Source organism: Pleurodeles waltl, chromosome 3_1, assembly GCF_031143425.1.
Source record: "Pleurodeles waltl isolate 20211129_DDA chromosome 3_1, aPleWal1.hap1.20221129, whole genome shotgun sequence".
In the NCBI taxonomy this organism is placed as follows: Eukaryota; Metazoa; Chordata; class Amphibia; order Caudata; family Salamandridae; genus Pleurodeles; species Pleurodeles waltl.
This window is the reverse complement of record NC_090440.1, coordinates 169,665,758-169,691,068: the sequence shown is the minus strand read 5'-3', so window position 1 is coordinate 169,691,068 and position 25,311 is coordinate 169,665,758. Positions and strand designations below refer to the sequence as shown.

At 42.6% G+C, this 25,311-nt stretch overlaps 1 protein-coding gene across 1 annotated transcript in view; it reads right to left on the bottom strand.

Annotated features, from left to right (window-relative positions):
• Window positions 1–25,311, bottom strand: part of ADAM10 (ADAM metallopeptidase domain 10) — a 450,369-nt gene that overhangs the window by 100,144 nt on the left and 324,914 nt on the right. Inside the window, exon 9 of the mRNA XM_069222090.1 lies at window positions 13,363–13,526. Coding sequence (XP_069078191.1) covers window positions 13,363–13,526 — 164 coding nt within the window. The remainder of the gene's footprint in view (window positions 1–13,362; window positions 13,527–25,311) is intronic.

Sequence of the window (25,311 nt, the reverse complement as noted above, 5' to 3'; positions counted from 1 at the left end):
TGAGTAGGCCTGACGGGATCGAACCCACAAGCTAGAACACACATTTCAGCTGTACTTTCTAATTAGTTCCAGGTGCAAGGTGAGGCTCCATTTACTGACTGTTGTCACGGTTTTCATGTGTAGGTTACAGCTTTTCCCTTATGTGGTGCTACTACTGGGCTAGTTTTAGCACTGGTGGTGCCCGGTGAAACAGTCTTTGTTGGTGCCCCCTTAATGGCCTTCTCCACAAATTCCCTCACTACTACCCCTCCAGCAGTACCCCTCATCTCTGTATAGCCCCTCTCGGACATGAATTTCATATTTGCATAGCACTACTCGTAGATCACTCACACTTTGTTCTGTGATCTGCATGATACATGTTCTTTGCAGCAAGCACATTAACCCTCTGTGCTACTTTATGATGAGCCAAAATTGCCACAAGACAAAACTGGGATCTCTCTCCAGTAGGAACATTATTCACCAGAGTTATCTTGACATTTTTATTGTTGCCTGAAAACGGTTGGACACACAAAGAAATCTACAGCAGGGGCTTGTAAACTCATAAGTTATTTTTAAACACAGAGCCCCCTTCCCCAAAGGTCAGCACCAGGTACGTTGCACCAGTAGCATTGCCCACAATCCAGCCCTGGTGCTACAGCACTACCCAGGAAAGAGGACAGGTTACAGAAAGCCCTTTTTCAGTGAAGTAAGCCCTTCCCTTTGTCATAAGTAATTTTGTAGCACCCACCTCCATAAATAAAGGCTAGCATACCTGATCAGCAACATTGGAAATGCAGATATAAATGGCGGCGGTAAATGCTTCTGCCCTGCTGTCAGCTCCGATACTGTTTGCTAGCAGGTAAACCTATCTTAATATTAAAAGAAAACTTTCAGCACAGGATTCCGCCCATTAAAATATTTTAAAGTTAACTGTGATGGGATCAATTGACAAAGGCATTTTTGAGGACGTTCTCTATGTTTCCGGTATTGCTGCTTCATTTAGTATTAAATGCCTCTGTCAATTGGCCTCAAAATATCTACAACAGGAACATACAGGAAATATTTATGTACACTGCTAGAAAAGAGGGGAATCCAGTTGGATCTCTGGTCTGTCGGTCATTAATGAGCTGGATCTGGTGTGCAAGTTGAGCAGAATGAAAAGTGTTCACTTGGTCTCAGGTTCGCATGCCCACACTTTTTAGGTCGCGCGCACAAGCACTGAGATGTGTTGTAATCTATCTGTGGGCTTTTAACCACGCCCACCGAAAGCCCATCACTATCACTCGTTCATGGGCTTGCCTTTCAAAAATCCTTTGTTATCATTGGTAAATGCTTTACGTTTGTCCCTCCTTGGAGCAGTTTTGTTACCGCCTTGGCTATTATCTCTGTTACATGGATAATTGCACTTTTGCCAATACGTTTGCGAGAAAACATTTTTGCTTTTGTGTCTCTCCTTTGCATTTATGCTCATGGCAGCCGTGACCCTTTGAATCGGCTCGCTTAAGTAAACTGTTTTACTTTTCATTTTCAATTTATGTGGCAAGAAAAGTCCAGTTAAGAATTTACAACGCTAATAGCTTTAACTCTAGCAAACCCGAGACCGACTGCATTGCAAATGCTTGTTTTTCTTGTCCCAGCCATTTGGAGCCTGGGTCAGGCAGTTGGTCTTTGCAGGCAATTGGTCTTTGTGTATTGCTCGCAGACAGTGAGACAAAGGGAAGAAAGGTGTTGGCCTATTGTTGTAGAGGGCCTCCTCGCTCCTCAATTAAGTTTTACAAAAGGAATGACAAAAGAATCACTGTGAAAGCAAAAAGGCTGGTGGCAGACAATACGTTTTGCCAATGCATGTTTTTGTTATAAAATGGTGCTCCCGGCAACCTCGAATGAAATACACAAGAACCAGAGTTTATCAAGAGCTATTTTAGCAATGGTGCTACATTTGGGCTCTGACCTAGCAACATGCAGCAACTATTCAAATATGTTTTTGGGTTGAAGAGCGCATCTAAATAAGCTATACTTTCTCCCCTTCTGCACTGCAAAGACAACAAGTGTATGTGGTGTGTCCTGGATATTGAAGTGTGAAGGCCTGGGCACTGTTTCCTGCACATTATTTGCTCCTCAAAAACTTACACTCGTCTCTTACTCTGCTTCAATGTCTGAAGTACTCCACCCAACCTTTCCTTCGAAAGGTCAAACACTGATGAACATTTGTATTTGCTATACAAATGATGCATACAGAGTAGCTCGCAACTCAACAGTCAAGAATGGCTTTGTGGACGGTACAGAAGGCGCTATATCAATAGTGATACAGCGCTGTGGTGCTGGCCTTCTTGAGTGTTCCATGGTTTTAAGTATTTTAGTGCTGCTCGGAGGAATAGTCTTCTGCCACCTCTCGACAAACTTGCTGGGATTTCTTTGGTACAGTACTTGCTGTGCTTCACCATCTGACCCTGCAGAAAACGAACCTAACACCGGCAACTGGACTTGTGATCATCTGTGCATGGTTTTGGTGAATACACAAGGAAAACATAAGCCATTCTTTATCATAAGGCTCTCTGTGTGCCAATATACAGAAAACTAATAAAAGTAACATGTTCCAGCTCATCATATGAACATTCCAAGTTAACCTCTTTAATACACAATGATTGCTGCCTTTTTACTAACACTGGGAACACGTACCTATGTAGAGGGCCGTTGCCTGTGCATTGAAGGTTTCAGCTGTATTTACATTCGTTTCACACATCTATGTGTACTGCCTAAAAGTACATATCACCGCATTGTAGCAAGCACAATAGGAAATGCTTCCAAATCCTATTCTCACCATTTATACTTGTGTGCCTTACCACAAATATATGTTTATGTGATCCTAAAACAAGTAGAAATATGTCTCACACTACCCCTTTCACAGTTATCCGCTTTAAAAGCCCTGCACAAAAGCCATGTCTACTGGATTCATTATCCCTAGTTTCTCTCACCATCACTGTATACAAATACTTTCCTGTCCCCTCTCCGCCATACTCTTCATGTCCTTATCATTTGAGTGTTATCCATCCTGTTCTCCTTGTGCAGTCCTTATAAAGTAATTGCTCTTTGCCATGCTCTTCCTAATCTCTTTTGCAATGATCCCAGTGTCTCTATCTGGCTCTTCTTGTCTTTATGACCCCAGTGTTTCTCTTCACCCTGGTTTTCCTATCCTTGATGATACCAGTGTCCTACATCTTGGTCTTCTTGCTCTCTCTGTCCTTATGATCCAGATTCCTCTCCCCCTGCTCTTCTAGCTCTCCCAGCCCTTGTGATCCAGTGTTTTTCTCCATTCTGCTCTTCCTGTCCTTATAATCCCAGTGACTCTCTGCAATACTCTGTGTTCTTTTGATGCCACTATCTCTCCACACTGCCCTGCTTATCCTCCATCCATCCTGCTCATTCCCATTGTCGATCTTCACCCCGCTCTTTCTGTCATTAGGATTCAGGTGTCTCTCTCCCTTCTGCTCTTCCTGTTGCTCGGATTCCAGTGTCTCCCTCCATTCCGCTCTTCCTGTTTGGATTCCAGTGCCTCTCTCTCCTCTTCTTCCTGTCGTTCGGATTCTAGTGCCTCTATCCCTTCTGCTCTTCCTGTCATTAGGATTCCAGTGCCTCTCTCCCTTCTGCTCTTCCTGTTGCTCGGATTCCAGTGTCTCCCTCCATTCCTCTCTTCCTGTTTGGATTCCAGTGCCTCTCTCCATTCTGCTCTTTCTGTTGTTCGGATTCTAGTGCCTCTCTCCCTTCTGCTCTTCCTGTTGCTCGGATTCCAGTGCCTCTCTCCCTTCTGCTCTTCCTGTTGCTCGGATTCCAGTGCCTCTCTCCATTCTGCTCTTCCCCTCATTAGGATTCCAGTGCCTCTCTCCATTCCACTCTTCCTGTTGTTCGGATTCCGGTGCCTCTCTCCATTCTGCTTTTCCTGTCGTTGGGATTCCAGTGCCTTACTTGTACAGATCTTGTCAAATTGATCCCAGTCTCATTTTCCACTCCCCCTTCCGGCTGTCCATCCTCATCATTCCAGCATCTCTCGTCCTATAGTTCCTATTCTTATGATCGCAGTGTCTCCCTCCAACCTGCTCTTCCTGCTGTCCATGTCTTATAATCCCAGCGTCCCAGAGCCTCCCTGCACCAATCTCTTCCTGCTCTCTATCCCGTATGATTCCTAGGTCTCTGTCCGCCTTGATCGTATTACCTGTATGACTCTCACTGTCTCTCTTCCCTATGCTACCTGCCCTCAATCTCAGGGTCTCTCTGCCCTGCTCTTCATGATTCAAGTATCTCTCTGCCTTGCTTTTCTTACCTATAAGCTCCATGGCTTTCATCCATTTCTCTGATCATTTTGTCTTCCACTTTTCTAGCTCCTTGGCCAGTTGTTCTATCTCATAAATTTTCATGTACACAACCCACTTCATTTCTGATCGTGCTGCCATTGTCTACCACTTCACGTAAGAACAATGAAATTACGGCTTTTGCAGTAAGTATGTTCGCTTTTCTAGTTTAGATGTGGTATAAAAAATATAAGAAGAAACTATTATAAACATGTATGGTTTCCTATGAAGAATCTAGAGGGACAGCTAAATGCTTATTTTGATTAAAATATTTATTATGTACTGTAAATAGTATCTCCTCACCCTACAAATGCTTCGATCGTCATAAGCGAAAGGTTTAGTTCAGTAAAGAGCATAAGATAACAAATAGGACTGCAAAATAATTACAAACGTGAGTACAAACAGAGCCAAGTAATCAGTTTCAGGGTGCATGAAGTCCCAATACAAACATCAACCAAGTCCTATATGCAAATAAATGATTAAGAGAGATAAAAACCCAAGAGCAAAAGCCCAAGGTCACAAGAGTCAGAAGCAACAAATATGAAAACAATAATAATGCAGACAGAACAGTGCCAGGAAAATTAAGTCCAAATGACAAGAACAATATAGCGGGAAGAACACTAGGGCACAATGGCAACACGCTCCATAATGTGGCTCCAAATCGACCTTCCACAAGACTTGGTCTAATTTGCCTAGGGTCCGTAGAGAGATGACAATGTGTGAGCAATAGATACTTTCTCTGCTGACTAAATTACGTCTGGCTGAAGAGGTGAGCAGGAGCTGGGCTGTGCTGGCTTTGCAGACAAGAAAAAAACATGTTTTTTTACCGCTTAAATGTAAATCAGACAAGGTTTCTGAAACACAGTCACATTTCTGCAGCCCAAAGATAACAAGTCTGGCATGATTCTGGACTGCTTACAGTCCCTGGCACTACTTTTGGACAACATTTAATTACAATTCTGATACACACTGTAGTTTAGAAGAGACCTCAGTGTATACCCACGTTTTTATCATGATACAAGGACAGAACGGCCCTAATCTTTGACAATGTGTGCACATGACACTGTGCTTTGTAAACAACTGCTTGCATGTAAGATTCAAATGATAGATGGCTATAGTAAATGGTCAGATTACAAGCGGACAATACTGTTTCTGGCGTCTGGCTTTGAACCAAACCAGTAAGAGAGTACCATGTCCAAGTGGGACAAACAGGAAAGGTGGTGTTTTACTGCCATTAACCTATAACTAGATCCTAACTGGGAAGTAATCTGTATAATCTAAATAGAGAACAATTTACTGTAGAATTGAAGAAACATTTTTTCTGAGAAATGGGAGGCTTCTTCTCATTTGTCTTGCAGCATGATTGTGGTACATGTAACCCTGAGCAAGGAGAGGTGGATGTATTATTAAAACATGGTAACAGAAAACAAAAAGTTGGCAAAGGGGATTTCAGATAATTTTAAGTAAAGGTAGGTGTATAAATATGTACATATACAAATATATGCAAGAATATTTGTCCTCTACTTACATTTATTACCAAAATATCCCAATATCACAAAACATTGTTTTGAGGGTAGGATGTCCTGCAGAGGAGGCCACTTAATATTGTGATAAACTCTTTCTACCACTTATTAGTCCTACCTGGTGCTGTTCCTCTATGCTCAATGATGTATTTACAGACAGATAAATCCAATGAAAGATACAAGGGTGCTGGTTTCTAGGGGAATTGAGGCTCACAAACACCCAATCTTTAAAGTCTTTCTGGATCCAAATCTCCAAGTATGCGGTGCACTTAAAGAGGGGATGGGGGGGGTGGGGGGGGGGGGGGAAGAGAGGGGTTACTCAACCCCCAAATTTGAACAATCGAAGACTGTCAAAAACAAATAGTCTACATTTAAGGCACACACCTATAAGCAATTCCAAGACATTATTAACTTATGTTGTGGATAGTCCATATACAGGGAGTGCAGAATTATTAGGCAAATGAGTATTTTGACCACATCATCCTCTTCATGCATGTTGTCTTACTCCAAGCTGTATACGCTCGAAAGCCTACTACCAATTAAGCATATTAGGTGATGTGCATCTCTGTAATGAGAAGGGGTGTGGTCTGATGACATCAACACCCTATATCAGGTGTGCATAATTATTAGGCAACTTCCTTTCCTTTGGCAAAATGGGTCAAAAGAAGGACTTGACAGGCTCAGAAAAGTCAAAAATAGAGAGATATCTTGCAGAGGGATGCAGCACTCTTAAAATTGCAAAGCTTCTGAAGCGTGATCATCGAACAATCAAGCGTTTCATTCAAAATAGTCAACAGGGTCGCAAGAAGCGTGTGGAAAAACCAAGGCGCAAAATAACTGCCCATGAACTGAGAAAAGTCAAGCGTGCAGCTGCCACGATGCCACTTGCCACCAGTTTGGCCATATTTCAGAGCTGCAACATCACTGGAGTGCCCAAAAGCACAAGGTGTGCAATACTCAGAGACATGGCCAAGGTAAGAAAGGCTGAAAGACGACCACCACTGAACAAGACACACAAGCTGAAACGTCAAGACTGGGCCAAGAAATATCTCAAGACTGATTTTTCTAAGGTTTTATGGACTGATGAAATGAGAGTGAGTCTTGATGGGCCAGATGGATGGGCCCGTGGCTGGATTGGTAAAGGGCAGAGAGCTCCAGTCCGACTCAGACGCCAGCAAGGTGGAGGTGGAGTACTGGTTTGGGCTGGTATCATCAAAGATGAGCTTGTGGGGCCTTTTCGGGTTGAGGATGGAGTCAAGCTCAACTCCCAGTCCTACTGCCAGTTCCTGGAAGACACCTTCTTCAAGCAGTGGTACAGGAAGAAGTCTGCATCCTTCAAGAAAAACATGATTTTCATGCAGGACAATGCTCCATCACACGCGTCCAAGTACTCCACAGCGTGGCTGGCAAGAAAGGGTATAAAAGAAGGAAATCTAATGACATGGCCTCCTTGTTCACCTGATCTGAACCCCATTGAGAACCTGTGGTCCATCATCAAATGTGAGATTTACAAGGAGGGAAAACAGTACACCTCTCTGAACAGTGTCTGGGAGGCTGTGGTTGCTGCTGCACGCAATGTTGATGGTGAACAGATCAAAACACTGACAGAATCCATGGATGGCAGGCTTTTGAGTGTCCTTGCAAAGAAAGGTGGCTATATTGGTCACTGATTTGTTTTTGTTTTGTTTTTGAATGTTAGAAATGTATATTTGTGAATGTTGAGATGTTATATTGGTTTCACTGGTAATAATAAATAATTGAAATGGTTATATATTTGTTTTTTGTTAAGTTGCCTAATAATTATGCACAGTAATAGTCACCTGCACACACAGATATCCCCCTAACATAGCTAAAACTAAAAACAAACTAAAAACTACTTCCAAAAATATTCAGCTTTGATATTTATGAGTTTTTTGGGTTCATTGAGAACATGGTTGTTGTTCAATAATAAAATTAATCCTCAAAAATACAACTTGCCTAATAATTCTGCACTCCCTGTACAAAGTAATGTTCATTCATCAGATGACACTTAAGCTCCAGATCCAAACTCCAATTGGCGTGATTCAATTCAGCCTATCACAAATTGAAACTCCAGTCCTCCAGTGCAGTTCAGTCAATTTTAAATCGGTTTCAAATCAGCCTCAGATCAGCCAACACGTGTTTCATCCTGAGAAATACGGGCTGAAAATATCATTAAAATAACCTCCTCAGGAATATGATCAAACAGATTTATCACTCCATCACCAATTATCGGGACGCTGAAAATCAAACATAATTCAGTTCTGCAAAAGTTCCATTATCTGGAACATATAAACGCATGCAGCCATGTGCACCATTTTATTCTGAAATTAATTGATGTATATAAAAACCAATTGTGACCACAATTGTGACTGGCGAGTAACATGTGCTATCGCATAGTACCAGCTGATAAAAGACTAATTCAATATTGGACAAATCCTAGTAACTAATCACCCTAGACCCAAGTTAACCTAGAGGCGACGTGCACACTCATGCGAAATGTATGAAGCTCAAAAGCCCACACACTAAGGGCAGTAAGTATGAGCATTAATTTAAGACAAGCTTCCCCACCAAACCAATGGGCAATACCTGGTAATCAATGAAATCCCAATAGAGTATATGTCTCCAGTCTCTTCTGATTCGGAGTCCTTCAACTCTTCAAAAGTCTAAAGTAACTATCACAAAAGAAAAATGTACACCCTTACTTCTTTGTGCACAAAATTGAACTGGCACCCCAATACAAACTACAACACATTGGCCCTGAATATTCTGTATCAAACAGGTGGACCGTCACAAGAAATGTCAACCTTAGTACCAGCACTTCCCAGAGGAAGTATATCTCCATGTGCTGCGGGTACGCTGCCATAATATCTATTCAAAGATTTGTCCCTTTTTTTTTTTTTTACTACTTCCTTAAATAAGTACAAACATAGGACTGCAATCCCATTCCCTACTACATAGTAGACACAAACAAAAGACTTCCCTAACCCCTGATCTCTGGATTAGGGCAGGTGCCATCTTTGTGCAGTAATACTTCACCTATTCCCCGGTGTTATCACACTGAAAGCTCCTACATCACCCAAAAGACATAACTCGTATGTCCAGGACTTGCCCAGGTAACCATCCCTTACCTGTGGAATGATTGCTGTTATGAAAAACACATTCATAAGCCTACCATAGTGCCGTCATCGAACTACTGTATAATCAAGCCCCAATTAAACAAAGGACTCTGTATGAATTACAACTGTAAACTCCATAGTCCTGTGAACCATGTGTGTGCACCTCTAATCATTCATTAAATGTATTAACATAGTTCCAAAACACATTTGTTACTAATATATACATCCAAACTATCAACTTGCACTGATCTGGTTTATCAGTGAACCTACTTTCCCTCAAAATTGTTTCAATTGGAATCCATATAACCATCTGTCCTCACCCTTTGTGAAATATTCTTAATTTCCCCAAAAATACTCAAATTCTTGATCCTTATCCAACCCATATTCAACTACTCTCAGATGCATGATCCATAATGACTCCTTCCTCCTAAGAGCCAGTTCCCTGTTCCCACCCGGGGATCTCTTGGTACATGCTCAATTTTAAAGAAATCTAAAAATCTTACTCCCACCTTGTTCCTCTCAAGCTGTACCATTGGGTACCGTTCATCATCATGTTTAAGTGCCCTCAGATGTTCACTAATCCGAACTCTAAGAGGGCGGATCGTACTACCAACATATATACGGTCACACTTGCATAGTAAAGAATAAACTACCTAAGTTGTATTACAGTTGATGTTAGATTCAACTTTGATAACATGATCGCCAGGACTCAAACTTTTTCTTGCCATGGCATGCCCACCTACATACTCCGCATTGACCAGACTTAAAAAACAAAAAGAAAAAAAAAGAAAAAAAAACTCTTATGTTTGGACAACCAATGATCCTGTGACTGATATTTCGGATAGCTGGGGCTAAGAAGGCTCCTTAGTGATCTACCCCTCCGATACGTAATTTCTGGTCTATTTGAAATGAACCCTTTAAGGGTTACATCTTGAGACAAAATTCTCCAATGACTACTGATCATCCTTCTCAGAGCAGCAGAGGCACCCGTATAATCAGTCACCATTCTCACTTTATCTTTCTTGTTATCAGCCAACTTAGTGGCAAGGGGCTTCAATGTGTCTTGTCTAGACATCTTAGTTACTCTCCGTTGTGCTATTTCAATGTCCTGAGCTTGCTACCCTCTCAATCTGAAACGATGACCCATGTTCCCGATACATTGTTTAAATTCATGTTCTTTACTGCAATTTCTTCTGGCCCCAACCATTTCCCCAAATGGTATAGCCCGAATCTGGTGTTTGGGATGTGCACTTGAAGCATGTAAAATTGAATTACAGGAGGTTGGTTTACGAAAAAGTCTACTCTATATCTTGTCATCCTCAATGTACAATTCAACATCAAGGAACTCAATCCTCTTCTGGCTGCATTGATAGGTGAATCTAACATTTCCATCATTCAAATTCAAATAATTACAAAAATATTCTAACTGTTCCATGTTACCTGTCCAAATCATCAGACAGTCATCAATATAACGACCCAGTACAGAATATATGTTTGCCAATGTATAGATCCCAGTCCCCAGATCCACGTCTCCTCTAGCCAACCCATAAAGAAGTAAGCATAGGAAGGAGAAAACCTGGAACCCATCGCCACTCCTTGTTTCTGTCTGAACCAGTCCTTATTGAACAGAAAAAAATTATCCAAACTCAAATTTGGCATTTCCAACAATATTTCTGTATGTTCCCACAGACCTGCAGATCTCCTGTTCAAGATATGACAGTGCTTGTACTCCCACCTCACGTCCAATACTAGTGTATAGTAAAACTACAAGTGTCACCAACATCATACCCGCCGCCCCCCCCACTGGACAACACTAAGCAAATCCAATATGTGCTTTATATCTTTGCTATTAGATGGAGGATTACTAACAAAAGGCTGTAAACACACATCCATAGATAGCCTTTCCGTTGGCCCTGAAATTCCAGATACAATTGGTCTCCCAGGAGGAAAGGGGAGCTCCTTATGAATTTTAGGAAGAGTGTAAAGGCAAGGAAACCTTGGGCAGTCAACCCTCAAATACAAATATTCATCATCAAGTAAGCATTGTTGATGCCAAATTTTCAATCTATTGTTCATCTTATTTGTTAATTCGAGGATGGGGTTATATGTAATTTTCCCATAACAGTTTACATCACTCAACAGAGTATGGATTTAGTCTTCAAAATTGACTCGATTCATGACCACAATGTTACACTCCCCCCCCCCCCTTATCTGCCTGCCCGATTACAATACTATCATATTTTTGCAGGGTTTGTAATGTTTGTTGCTCCCCATAAGTCAAATTGCTACTAGGATTCTGGATCCTGCCCTTAGCCATGAGCATATCCTAATCCCTACAGACCATTTTGTGAAATTCCTATATATTATTATTACTTGATATTTTTGGTATCCAGCATAACTTTCTCTTTAAACCACTTGTTATATTCAAATCAGGCATTATATCTAATTCATTCAGAACCTGCAATACCATATTGGTATCATCCTCACACTCTACGCAATTGACAACAAAGCCACAGTATCATGTACATCCTGAATAGATAAATTACTATGGTCTAGCCTTGGCATTATGGACTTAGCATCTTTATTCCGCACAGGATTCAGTTGGAAGTATTTCTTCAATTTGAGGTATCTAACAAATTTGTAAAGCTCTATCTTGATGCTACATAAGTCACCAGCACTAGCTGGGAAGAAACTCATACCTTTGCTTAAACGCGATATCATATCAGGTGACAGAACTTAGACTTTTGAAGAGTTGAAGGACTAAGAATCAGAAGAGACTGGACACATATACTCTATTGGGATTTCATTGATTACCTGGTATTGCCCGCTGGTTTGTTGGAGAAGCTTGTCTTAAATTAATGCTCATACTTACTGCTCTTAGTGTGGGCTTGGGAGCTCCATACATTTCGCAGGAGTGTGCACGTTGTCTCAAGGTTAACTTGGGTCTGGGGTGATTAGTTACTAGGATTTGTCCGATATTGAATTACAGTCTTATTAGCTGGTACTAAGCGATAGCGCATGATGTTCCTCACCAGTCACAATGGGTTTTTATATACATCAATTAATTTCAGATTAAAATGGTGCACATGGCTGCATGTATTTATATGTTCCAGATAATGGAACTTTTGCAGAAGTGAAGTGTGTGACTTTCAAGCTCACAGTAATTGGTGATCGAGTGATAAATCTATTTGATCATATTCCTGAGGTTATTTTAATGATATTTTCAGCCTTATCGAAGTCGGTGGGATATTTCCCAGGACGAAACACATGTTGGCTGATATGAGGCAGTTGAAAACTATTAAAATCCATTGAACTGCACTGAAGGACTGGAGTTTCAATTTGTGATAGGCCGAATTGAATCTAGCCGATTGGAGTTTGGATCTGGAGCTTAAGTGTCATCTGATGAATGAACATTACTTTGTATATAGACTATCCACCACATAAGTGAGTAATGTCTTGGAATTGCTTATAGGCGTGTGCCTTAAATGTAGACTTCTTGTTTTTGGCAGTCTTCTATTGTAGAGAAATCCAATGAATTTCGGAAGGGATACCAGGGGACAAGGGGGAGAGGATGTATATCTTCACACCCAGCCCACTCTCCTCTGACAGCACCAGATGTCTTCCTTTATTAATCAGGCTAGATGAGCACCTAGACAAAGAACATGGCAAGTGAGTAGGTCTGTTGATTCTCCATAGAAAGTGTGCTACCTTTACCTAACACATAGTACATTAGGTGCCTTTTATGTCGCAGGTAACTATTGCTACACTTACATCAGGAATAACTACTTATAGATTATATATATATATATATATATAGATTGATAGATACAAATATTAAATGAAATATTAAACTATACTTATGATATAAATATTCATGCATATCAACACCAGTAGTCTGGGGAAAAGGAAAAAAATAAAAATAAACTGGGCAAAGTAAAACAAAAAAAGTAACTATATTAAAACATTGTAAAAATAAGTTAAAAAGGTGGGTTCAATACACTGAGTTAAATAAAATTGAAAATATAAGATGTAAAAAATAATTTAAAATGAGAATTATGTATACTGACATTTATTACTATATTTTTTGAAGTTAGGTAAAAGCAAGTACATGAAAACATTTTAAAAGTACACATGAACTTGGCTGTGAAATTGCTATGTAAAGCTACTCTCGATATAGTGGCTGCAATGCCATGACTTATGATGTACCTACCTGCAACCTACAACTCCTCAGTTTTTAACCATACAGCATTCTGGAAAAGAAGCATCAGCAAAAATTTACAATAGGTGTAGGAAAGATTCACATGCGAGTAGAAGAGAAAAGGATCAGAACTTATTAGACTGGAATTGAAAGTATGAAGTAAAATCAGCAATACTTACAGGAGAGCCAAAGTTGTGCCCAACCTCATGTGCGAATGTGATGTGCGAGACCTTCGGAGGGACGTGGGATCCATAGTTCTGCACAGTGATGATTCCAGTGTTTAAGGATTTCTTTTTCCCATCAGAATAGAGTTTGCTCTTCTCACAAATCCCACCAGAACTGCCTAAAATTTGAACAGATAGGTACTCAAAGTTTAAATTAAAAAAGGACCTACTGGAAATGTGCTATTCAAGGTCTATTTTCATAAAGACAAGCTACTGGCTTTCAGATAAGATTTCAAAATGAGGTTTAAGTCCTCTGAGCAGTCTTACAAACAACTGCAGTCTCTAAGTTTAGGAAGCATAGCCGTAGTAAGCATTGGCAAAGAGAACAGGCCTCATGTTTTTGTTAGTGGAAATGCCTGGTAACAGCAAGGCGATTTCAAGTGAGTTGCTCACACCTATACTTAAAACAAAACAAAATCCTAATAAAGTAACCTATAGGCTGACAACTATATGGGAGCTGGGATTTATTCATAATGGATGTCTATGATTTGATTTGATCTGTAGATAGAATCTTTTTTGGCAGTTAACTCAATACTGGAATAATTAAAATTGTAGTAATGGTCAATACATATTGTACTGAAGCTAGTAAATAATTGTCTCCCCCAAAACAGATATTTTTAGGTAATCTATATGTCAGGTGGTTTCCTGGTAATTTCTGTTGAGAACCACAAGGCCATATATGTCAATATAAATTCAAAGCTGTTTTGTATATATAACTATGTTACACCTTACTCTTAATGAACTTTAATGCAACAGTTGCTCCAACATTGTCTTTCTCTTCTCCCCACCACTGTGTGTTCATCTTTAATACCAATCTATTTGCCACCCTGACCATGGTTGCTGGGACTGATGGATTGCACTGGGGCGAAGAGAGTACTGTCCTAGGAAAGTAATTGCCATGGCTGTCCTCCCTTCCTTTCTTGACAGAACAAAATAATGTTTTGTTATCCACTGGATCAGAACCATATGACGCACAAAGGCCAAATGGGTGGAAAACAAATTTAAGGTGGAGTTCTTGTCCCAGTGAATTCGGACTGTCATTGGAATAAAGAATAACAAAGAAAAAATAGTGAACTTGTAGAACTTTCATATTTTTGGGCCTCAAACTAAATGGCTTAAGTATGCATGTGAACTTACCAAGAAACAATATACTGCAAACACCTCCTAAATATAACCCTGATTTAACTATCAATGTTCCTCTGCATTTCAGACAGAGCAATCACTCCTCAAGTCAAGGTTATGATTATACCACATTTGTATTGTATATGTATGGAAAATCAATATAATATCTACAAAGTTTCTGCCACAACGTAAGGCAAAAAACTGCCATTTTGCAGCCTTGTAAAGTGCCACACAAGTTATAGTTTCTGATGGCCCAAGCGTCCAGTCTTTGCATCTCCAATAAAACATAGATCACTGGGTTCCTCGTCAAACCACGAGATCGGGCATTGTGTATGGGTAGCTAGAAAAAATTATTCGATGTGGCACAGCAATTAAGTCAAAAGAGATCAAAGGAAGATACAAGCTATATTTCTTTTCTTGCCAAACGAAGATTATACAACCCCCTACCTTTGAAGGACATCTTATAGTAAAGCAGGGAGATTTTGGGAAAGTTCTACATTATGTAGTATTTCAAACAGATACTGTTGTTATATACCTATATAGTCCTCACCAGCTGAATAACAGCAGGCGCTAGACTGGACCCAGACATTTTTCAAAGCTCTCCTATGAAGATACTAGCCACTGGCTACATGTCTGTGCTTGAAATGGCACCGAGGAACATAACTGGAACCACACAGCAACCACTATGACACAATGACAACAGTTCTACATCCATTTTTTTTATGCCCTCAGAGGCAAAGGCAAGTAAAGTGCCAGATACAATTTTGTGGCAGTACTGTGCAACAACTATAGTGGAAACTTTAGGAGATATTAGCCGCTTAGAACTATCCTTGAGAACAGAGAGATAGGCAGGGTTGGTGAGGATTTGCAGGTACAGTATCCACCAGAAGGATTGTTACCAAATGTATGTAAATTAAGGAAAGCAGCTTAATTTCTAAATATCAGTTAGTACGTGTGTCAATCCCTAACAGAACATGATCAAGAGCGTAGATTGAGGATGGATGGCTGATCTGAAAGGCAGAGAAATACTGGCAGGGCACCAGTGCATCCTCTAACAATGCCCCGTACACAACCCTGCTGAACTTTTGACAGGCGTTCTTTCAAAGTGTCTACATTTTGCAGTGTATACCATGCACCAAATCTGTTCCACCTACCAGAATAGATTGGTTGTATAGAGGAGAGACAAGCTGACAGTAGAACGTTGACAACCTCTTGCAGCAGATGGAAGAAGCTCAAGTGTTCATACTCACTCTCCAGGTAGGAGGATGGAGGCTGGAGTACATCACTTGCTCCTCCGCCTGGGAGAGGAGGTCAGCCCAGCCCTTCGAAGTGGACTTAGCAGGGGACACAGGGAGGGCTTTGTACTACACTCTTCTGGGCCAGTTAGGGGACATGAAAATGGCTTGGGCTGGTCCTAATAAATCTTCCTCAGCACTTAAGGGATCAAGGATATTGGAGGAAACAAATAATTACTACTGCAGTCAAAACAACTTTGAGGTTCCCTAACACGCATAATAGAGGGCACACAAATGTGGGAAATGAGCATCTTCACAAAGGGGGAAGAGGTCCACCCGAGGGGTGCCCCACAGTGAAAGACTACCTGATCTACCTCCAGGTGAAGGAGCCACATGCGGTCAGAAAGAAGCAAAGATGACTGACCAGTTTGTTCGGTGAACCATGCAGATGGTTGGCAACTAGCCAGCTCCCAGGCTGGCGCACCCAAGCCCAGATCCTCAACAATTTCCAACAGAGAAGATAAGACCCCACTCCTCTATTTCTGATGACTTACCACGTTGCGGCTGTATTGTCTGCCAAGATCTGAACTAAATGGCTGTCAAAGGATGTGTGGAAGGCTGTGAGAGCTAGTCAAACGGCTCACAGTTCTAGACCAGGTTGATGGGTCACATCTGCTCTTCTGAAGACAAGAGGCTTCTAATCTTCATTTACTCCAAGTGAGCAGCCCAACAAATAGTGGATGCATCTGTACTACGGTAATCAGAGCTGGATGAGGTTAAAATGACATCCCTTGAGACGGGTGCTCCTGCACTGACCATAAGTACAAATTGAATGAAGTGATGGTATCTGACAGATCTCCCCTGTGCTTGAATACCTGCCAACAGAGGCACCAGCGTGTGTATGTGACCAGGTGGACAGAGGCAGGCAGCAGATATAACAGACAAAGATTCTTCTGAAAGCGAGCTTCCTCCAGAAACAATGAATGTCCTGGATCCTGTGAGGACACAGGGAGGCTTGCAACAATGTTGTGTTCAGTACTGCCCTCTATGAACAGGGGGCACTTAGAAGGCTCTAGGTAAGACTTGACTACATGGATAAAGAAGCCAAAGTCAAACTCCAGGGATGCTGCTGTCTGCAGGTGTTCAGCCACAATCTGTCATGAACTGGCCTCAGCAATCAGTCGTCTATATACAAGAACACTAAGATCCCTGTCCTTCTCAGACGTGAGGCAACTATCATCATCACCTTGGTGGCCAATGTTAGACCGAATGGGAGGACCGTGAATTGCTAATGAGTGGACATTACCATGAAAGAAATACCTTCTGTCTGACTACAGGGTTGGTATGTGAAACTACATGTCCTTAAAGTCTATGGACACTATCCAGTCTCCCGCTTCAAGTGCCAGAAAACCCAGTCAGGGACAGCATATTGAACTTTTTCTTGCACAAGAAAAAGTTTATGATCTGGAGGTCTAGAATTGGACAAAGGCTGCAGTTCTCCTTGTTAACTAAGAAGTAGTAAGATTAATACCCATGTCCAATTTCCTGCTCTGGGAACAAAATCGACTGCTCCATTCTGCAGCAGGATTACCACCGCCTACTGCAGGATCCGAAGAGGATCCCATCACTGTAGGGGTTCAGGGTGAAGATCTGAGAAGCAACCTATTTGAAGGTCATGGCCTACCCCCTTCTACTATTTGTAGGACCCACATGTCTGATAAAAAAATGCCCTCCAGGCCCATACAAAAGAAGACATTGTTCCCAAACTGGCTGCACATGCTCCTTTTGAGGTGTTGCAGAGAAAGAGGAGAAGGAGGAGGAGAGGTGCTGATGGGTTTGACAACTCTTTCCTTTGTCCCTGCCAATGTGCTGGCACAGTGGCTGGTTGGGCTGTTGGATAAGCTGGGATGATTAATTCTGCTGAAAGACAAAGCCCTTTGAAAACCTCAAAAAGGGTCTATAGTCCCGGGCTGGATGTTGAAGGCAGAGACAGTGGGCAGTAATTCTTCCCTAACCATTAACTTCAAGACATGCTTCAGCCTTTGCAGGCATACATCTACGAGGTTCACATGTACATAACTGGAAAATTTGGCTGAATGGAGCCAAGCATTCATTCTCAATACAGTGGATGAACCCATGGATCTGGCCACTGAAGCCACGGTTTCCAGACCAGCCATGATGACTTGACAGGAGACATCTTGACTGTGCCTCACCACCACAGCAATGTTGTCTGGGAGATTAGGAATCACCATATGCACCATCTCCTTTTCGGCATGTGTACATCTGGAGAGTAGACACATCACGTCATTGATCTCAAAGCATAGAAGACCTCCTCCTTCTTGGACTCAGTCAAGTGGGGCTGTCGGAAACACTTCAGGATTAGACTCTGTGCAGGATTAGGCCTGCCCACCAGAATTTCTAGCGAAGGGTGGAATGAAAGGAAGGCCGGGTCCCTTGGGGCAGGTCTGTACCTCCTTATAAGCCAGTTAACAGCCACGGCTGAGAAGGCCTTGTCTACAGAGTATTAATGGGCTACATCAGGGCATCATTAAAAGGCAAAGTAAGCTCTAATGTTGCCAAGGAAGGTTGTAAGACCGCAGGTAAAATGTTGGATCTGGCTTCAACATTGGGTGAAGGGAATCCTAAGACTGCTACTGCCTTCCTTAAAGCTGTGTAGAAGGATGTCATTTCTGGAGAGTCAGGGCAATGAAATATTTCAGCTCTATTTCTCATGATATATTTAGCCGAGTAGCATTCTGGACAGCCAGGTAGTCTGCTGAGTCCGGAGACAGTGTGATAGTAAATGAGCAACCTCACTGCTATGGTGAATAAGATGAATGACTGGGTAGGTTATTTGGATAGTATTAGAAATGGGGTCTCTGGTAGGCAGTAAGTTTGCACTCTGTCCAAGCAGGGACCCTTACACTGGTCAGGGCAAGAGAGAGACACATAGCTCAGATAGCCACTGCTCACACCCTTGGTAGATTGGCATAAGCATTCAGGCTTATTTCATAAGAAATGTGTAAAGTATTTGTACAATTGCATACAGTAAAAGTGAAAACACCACAAACTGACTCAGCACCAGATCAGAAAAATAGCCAATGTTTATCAGAGTAAAACAAGACCAAAGGACAAAAATCCAACATACACAAGCTAAGCTATGTATTTTATAAAAGATTAAACTTCAATATAGCGCTTAGATACACAAATGCTTCAATTTGATATTACGGCATAGTGACTGAGTCGTTCACAACAATCTGATCAAAGGCACCAGTCACGGAGTTGCATGGACCCCCAGGTATAGTACCTTGTGAAAATGAGGAAACAAGCAGGTGCACGGAGCCTGGGATCGAGTCGTCGTAGGATCCAGTGCTGCGCTAGTTCCGGTGCTGCGGAGAGAATGAGCAGAGGTATCTGTGCGAGGCGTCAAGTCCTTGTTGCGGACCCGTGGAGGTGAGGCAGCATCAGTGAGAAGTATCAGATCCTTGCACTTCCGACAAGGTCGATATCCGGCGGTCACGACGTGGTGCAGCGACCTCACGGGGTCATGGTCACGCCACAAGGCTGCAGGCGCCGCAGCGGAGTTGGGTGTCACACTTCGGAACTCAGAGTCATGGACTTCAGCAAGGATGTGTCAGGCCCAGCAGGGACCATGGCTTCAGTTGCAGGTGGCGTCACAGGATCCGGCAGCAGCATCAGTCCGGGCGTTATCTGAAGTCAGTGCACCTAGTTGTTCTTGGTTTTTCACCAGCTTCTCCTTTCAAGGGCCCAGGGACTGGATTAGGCACCACTTGGCAGGGTAGGAGTCTCAGCGAGAGAGTCCAGGTGCTGGTACAGGAAGTCTTTGATGGCCCTGAAACTTCAGAACAGGGGGCAAGTTCAGTCTAAGCCCTTGGAGAATCCTCTCAAGCAGAAAACACAGCAAAGTCCAGTCTTTGCCCTCTCTAAGGCAGAAGAAGCAACTGCAGGTCAACCAAGCAAGGCACACACAGCAAACGGGCAGTACTACTCCCCCAGCTCTTCTCCGTGGCAGAGGTTCCTCTTGATCGAGAAGTGTTCTAAAACCTAGGGTTTCGGTCCACTACTTATCCCCCCTTCTGCCTTTGAAGTAGGCAAACTTCAAAGGAAAGTCTATGTTGTTGACAAGACCCTGCCTGGCCCAGGCCTGGCCCCAGACACACACACACCAGGGGGTTTGAGACTGCATTGTGTGAGGACAGGCACAGTCCCATTCAGGTGTATCAGCTCCTGCCTACCCCATCTAGTCCAGGAGACTCATCATGATATGTAGGCTACAAGCCAGCTCCCTTTGTGTCACTGTCTAGAGGGAATTCACACCAGCCCAACTGTCAGTCTGACCCAGACGTGGAATACAGAAGCAGGCAGAGGCACAGAATGGTTTAAGCAAGAAAAAGGCCACTTTCTAAAAGTGGTATTTTCAAACTGACAATCTAAAAACCAACATTACCAAAAGATGTATTTTTAAATTGTGAGTTCAGTGACCCCAAACTCCATATCTCCATCTGCTCCGAAAGGGAAACGGCATTTTAAAAGATATTTGAAGGTAGTACCCATGTTAACCTATGAGAGAGATAGGCCTTGCAAAAGTGAAATACGAATTTGGCAGTATTTCACTGTCATGTAAAACACATCAGTGCATGTCTTATCTTGAACATACACTGCACCCTGCCCATGGGACTACCTAGGACCTACTTTCGGGGTGCCTTACATGTACAAAAAGGGAAGGTTGGGCCTGGCACACTTGCCAAGTTGAACTGGCAGTTTAAAACTGCATACACAGACACTGTAGTGGCAGGTCTGAGCCATGTTTACAGGGCTACTCATGTGGGTGGCACAGTCAGTGCTGCAGGCCCACTAGTAGCATTTGATTTACAGGCCCTGGTCACCTCTAGTGCACTTTACTAGGGACTTACTAGTAAATCATGGAAAAGCCAATTACACATACAGCTTACACAGATAGCACCTCACACTTTAGCACTAGTCAGCAGTGGTAAAGTGCCCAGAGTACAAAAAAACAGCAAAAACAATGTCCAGCACACAGTCAACACATAGGAAGAAGAGGTAAAAAGACAGGGGAGGCTACGCCAAGGATGCCAGGTCTAACGTATAGGCTCCAAGTATGATCCAAATAGGACCTCCATGGTGTGCCGGGCGGGGAACAGTATCGCAGAAGTTACTGGTGAAGGGCTTGGCATCGAGTAGATCACACCGGTGTGGGGGTCATCCCCTGAGGGGGAAACCTCAGGTTGAATAGCTGAGGGAGGACACTCCTGGAAAAACGAAGCGTCAAATGAACAGATTGAGCACAAATGATTAGTAGCGGAGCCCACAGCCTCCCTGCCATCATGGCACTGAAGAAATGGACAGAATTGGCACCCAGCACTGGGAACTTAACATACAGCAGTTACGCACTGCAAATGGCAGAGACAGTGGAAGGCTTGAAACAGGTGCCAGAATGAGCGACTTCACCGGGGGATCCAACGAGCTCCAGAGAGGACTTCCCAGGGGGTGGAGTGCATCAAGGTGACCTTCCATAACTTTGAGTGGCGGCAAGGGGGTGGGGGGGGATTTGGGGGGTTTCTGGTTGAGTTTCCTCCTTTGCCTCTCAAATTAGATAACAGACAGGAATGTGACTAAGAGGGGCATCTTCTTTGAACACAACTTGCTATAAGGATGACACAGGCCATAAAAAGCTTGGCCTCGTGCACTATGATAGCTGTGGGATGCATGAGGCTGCATTTATTGCACAATTTCGAGTTGTGCTTTAACCCAACATACCAAAGACTGATCTTGTAGGGGTCTGAAATTGAAAACTTTCAATTGCAAGAATCCCAAATTCTCTGGTGGTGTCATCCCTGCACATAAAATAATTTAGGGAAAAATGTTTTTCTTTAAATTGTGAAAAATCATAGTCAGTGGCTCAGAAGGAAAAAGGGAACAGAGATCACTGCACCAGAGTGGGTGCTATATAGCTCCAGTGATAGCTCAGGCACAGAGATAGAATAAACATCACCTACAGGTATAGGAGAGCTATGAAATGTTTTCTGATCCATTCTGGCACTTAGGGATATATTGCAGAAATGAGGAATCTGCAGTTTCCATCATAAGTGAGTAACTATTTTTGCCTTAGACATACTAGAAAAGAAAATGTCTTACAATCAGAGAAAATAGATGACTATTTTTTCTCTAGGTATACTAGAAACGCTATATAAAGTGCTCCAATGTATGTGATCCATTTTATATATTTTTATAAGGTCATCACTCCTAGATAAATATTTTGTTCAGAATTGTAGAGAACAGACCTAAATAGACCCAGGCCTCATTTTGAGCATTTCATAGATTGAGACTTATCCAAGGGCAGTCTAAGGACCTACAACTCTGCCCTGGACACCGTCATCTACATCACACCTACAATCTTGCTGCACAGATAAAACAGACATTTACAACACTTCTAGCTTGGCGCTAATAACAATGCACTACCATCAGTACTTTCGTCAGACACCCACTATGCAATGGAAGAACTGGCACTCACAGATCACCTGAACTATGCAGGTCATACGTCCTCACAGTACAAACACTGACAAATATGTGCCATGTTCCTTATATGAACAGACTACAATGAGAAAAGACTACCATGAGGTGGGACAGAGCCTCTTTAGATGACATAAGTTAGAAATGTCTTCAAAAAGTCTTCCTGCTCCAGTACCGGTGTCAGAAAGTTCAGGGAACACCTTGCTGTCTACAAGCACCGTAAACATGCGCAACTGCCAAATTAAATGACGTTCAACCTATCAACCATGGACGGCTGGAAGCCAGAGTTGGCCTTGCAGTGATTCAAATCCTGTCACCTGCCGGTTATAGATGTTGTGTACAGATAGAATGTAACTCACAGAGCTATTTGTTCGATATAAGGAATGGTGGTAAGCAAGCACAAGCAGGATGGAATACCAGACTGCATCTGGAAAATATACTTTAGGACCTCTTATCAATCACAAGCTATGGGGTCCCAAAAAACCACATAAGAAATCACATCAACTTTCTGTACTAACAAAACTAACCTTAATGGTATAACTCTAATTAAAAACACAAACCAAATAACTAACAAGTATTGGCACAGCCAACAGATCTCGCCTTTGAGACCTTATAAGTGTTTAACCATGCAGTACATTATCCTGGGTGCTGTGCTGCCAGGGATTGAAGAGCTATACAATTGCTACACACAACCCTAAGAAATGCCAACTGTCTTGGAGAGAGAATGTGGCACAACATATAGAGCTACTGACTTTGTAACTGGGAAGCCGAGTTTGAATCTCAGCGCCTGATCTCACAGTGGGTTCAAATAAAACTAGAAAACTTAAGTTTCAATCCAAGGAGCAGTTAATTGAAAATGTACAATAATGCGAAAGATGACGCATGGCGCTGAGGCGCATGGCATCAGCTTAGCTCGTTTCCCCTGACACGAGCTAAGTGTCCCGAAGCAAACCATTGCAGAAACGGAGCAGAACACAAGCAGGAAACTAACAAAACAAGCCGAGGCAAAAGACAAAAATAGTGCACCAACACTAACCTATATGGGCAATCATGCAATAATCCATGTAACAGGGTCAGTCTCCAGAGCGGGAACGAAACAGCCAAAAAGCGTGACAACAGTAATGCATTTACCAAAGAAACCAAAGGAAATTTGAAAGGTAGGCCAAAGAACGCATGAAGGTGATGGGCATAGTGAAAGCCCACAGAAGTAGATGACAGCATGTCGAGAGACAGCGCATTGCACTGCCTAGGTTCAACCTAGAAACAGCTTCCTGTCCTTGTACTTCTGGCTTGGGACTGTATGCGAGTCATCAGCAAAATGCATGTTATTGACATAACAGGCTCTTCCTACCTCTACCAACTGTATCCATGCCAGTCCATGTCTCCTTTCTCTCCTACACTATTTGACTTTCTATACTAAATCTTACGGCGCGATCCCCTCTGCACCCCTGATCCCCCCCCCCCAGGCCAGCACCCCTCCACCCCTGGACACCCTTGACTCAACGACTAATCCCATATAAGCATGATCCCAGTGCTTAGTTTGAGTCAGTGGTTAAAGTAGGGCCCACGAGCACTCCTTTTTAGAGACAGGCGCTTATTTTTCCTCAAATGACTGATCCAGACCAAGAAAGAAAAACATAAAAGGAGGAGGAGGAGGAAGAGGACAAGAGAAAGCTTGAGGTAAACAAGAACGTACAAGTGTGAGATAATGAGGCAGGAAGTGTCTGGTGCAGGATTAAAGAGGCATGAGGTGTGAACAAAAATACAAAGCCTTGGTATTTGGCACCCCAACCTTCAATTACACCAGCCACGAGCTTCTGACCAACTTTTGAGCACTGCCATTTATTATTTTACAAATTAATCACTTCATGGTTCTAAATAAATAAATCCATAGTCTTTAATACTACTCCCACCTGATAATGGAGATGCACCAAGATAATCAATCAACAGTATAACATACGCAAATGTATGCTATCCATTCCCTTTAATCACAGACACTGCTAAAGAATGCAAAATTATGTATCACTGAAGCATATGCATCAATGACTATTAAAGACTAACTCTCAGAGGTGCCCCTGGTCACAGTGTTCAAGACTGGCAAGCCCCCTGACAACTGTCACTCATATCGACCTTTGTCAAAGATGTTGACAATAAAATACTGGCAAAACTTCATGATGACCGCCTACTGCCACTCCTTCCACATTTTGTGCATCCTGATGAGTTGGGGTTTGTGCCCGACTTGTTTACTGCACATACTTAGCGCAGGCTGCTAGCTGTGCTTTACACCCTGACCTACCTGCTGTGGCTGCTTTCCTAGATGTCACAAAGGCTTTCGATTCTCTAGAGTGGTCCTATCTTCTCTTCCTCTGATAAAGCATCGGAATCAACCAAACTTCCGGAAATGGATTGCCCTGCTCTATGCATTTCCTATTGCTCGAGTCTGGGGGAACAGCGTAGTTTTGCCTGCCTTCTCAATTAGCAGAAGCATGCACTAAGGTTTTGCACTAGCCCCAATGCTATATGCAATTGCCATGGAGACCTTGACTGCCTGACTCAGGCAGTACTATGCGGAGAGTAGACTGAACTTCCTGCCCCAGTGGCTCATCTCCATGTATGCCAATTATGTCATGACAGATGTCCGAGACCCTGCTCATTACCTAGCCGCTGTCCTGCTGGAGTTCATACACTTTGGTGGCCTAATTGGCATTATGATCAATTGGGCAAGTCCATGATCTTCCACTTGACTCCTGCCACTTCTAGCTTCGCCGCAGACTTCCCTCTGGCGTGGGTAGACTCCTCAGTCTGATACCTGGGCATCTGAGTCAGCAGAGATACTACAAAACTCTGACAAGACAATTACTGCAAGACAATCGCATGGCTGTAGGACAGGATTCCGCAAAGGTCATGCCTGCCTGTCTCGATGGCCAGAAAGGTGGAAATAACCAAGACGTGATATTACTTAAATTACTCAGTCTCTTTGAGAATATCCTAATGT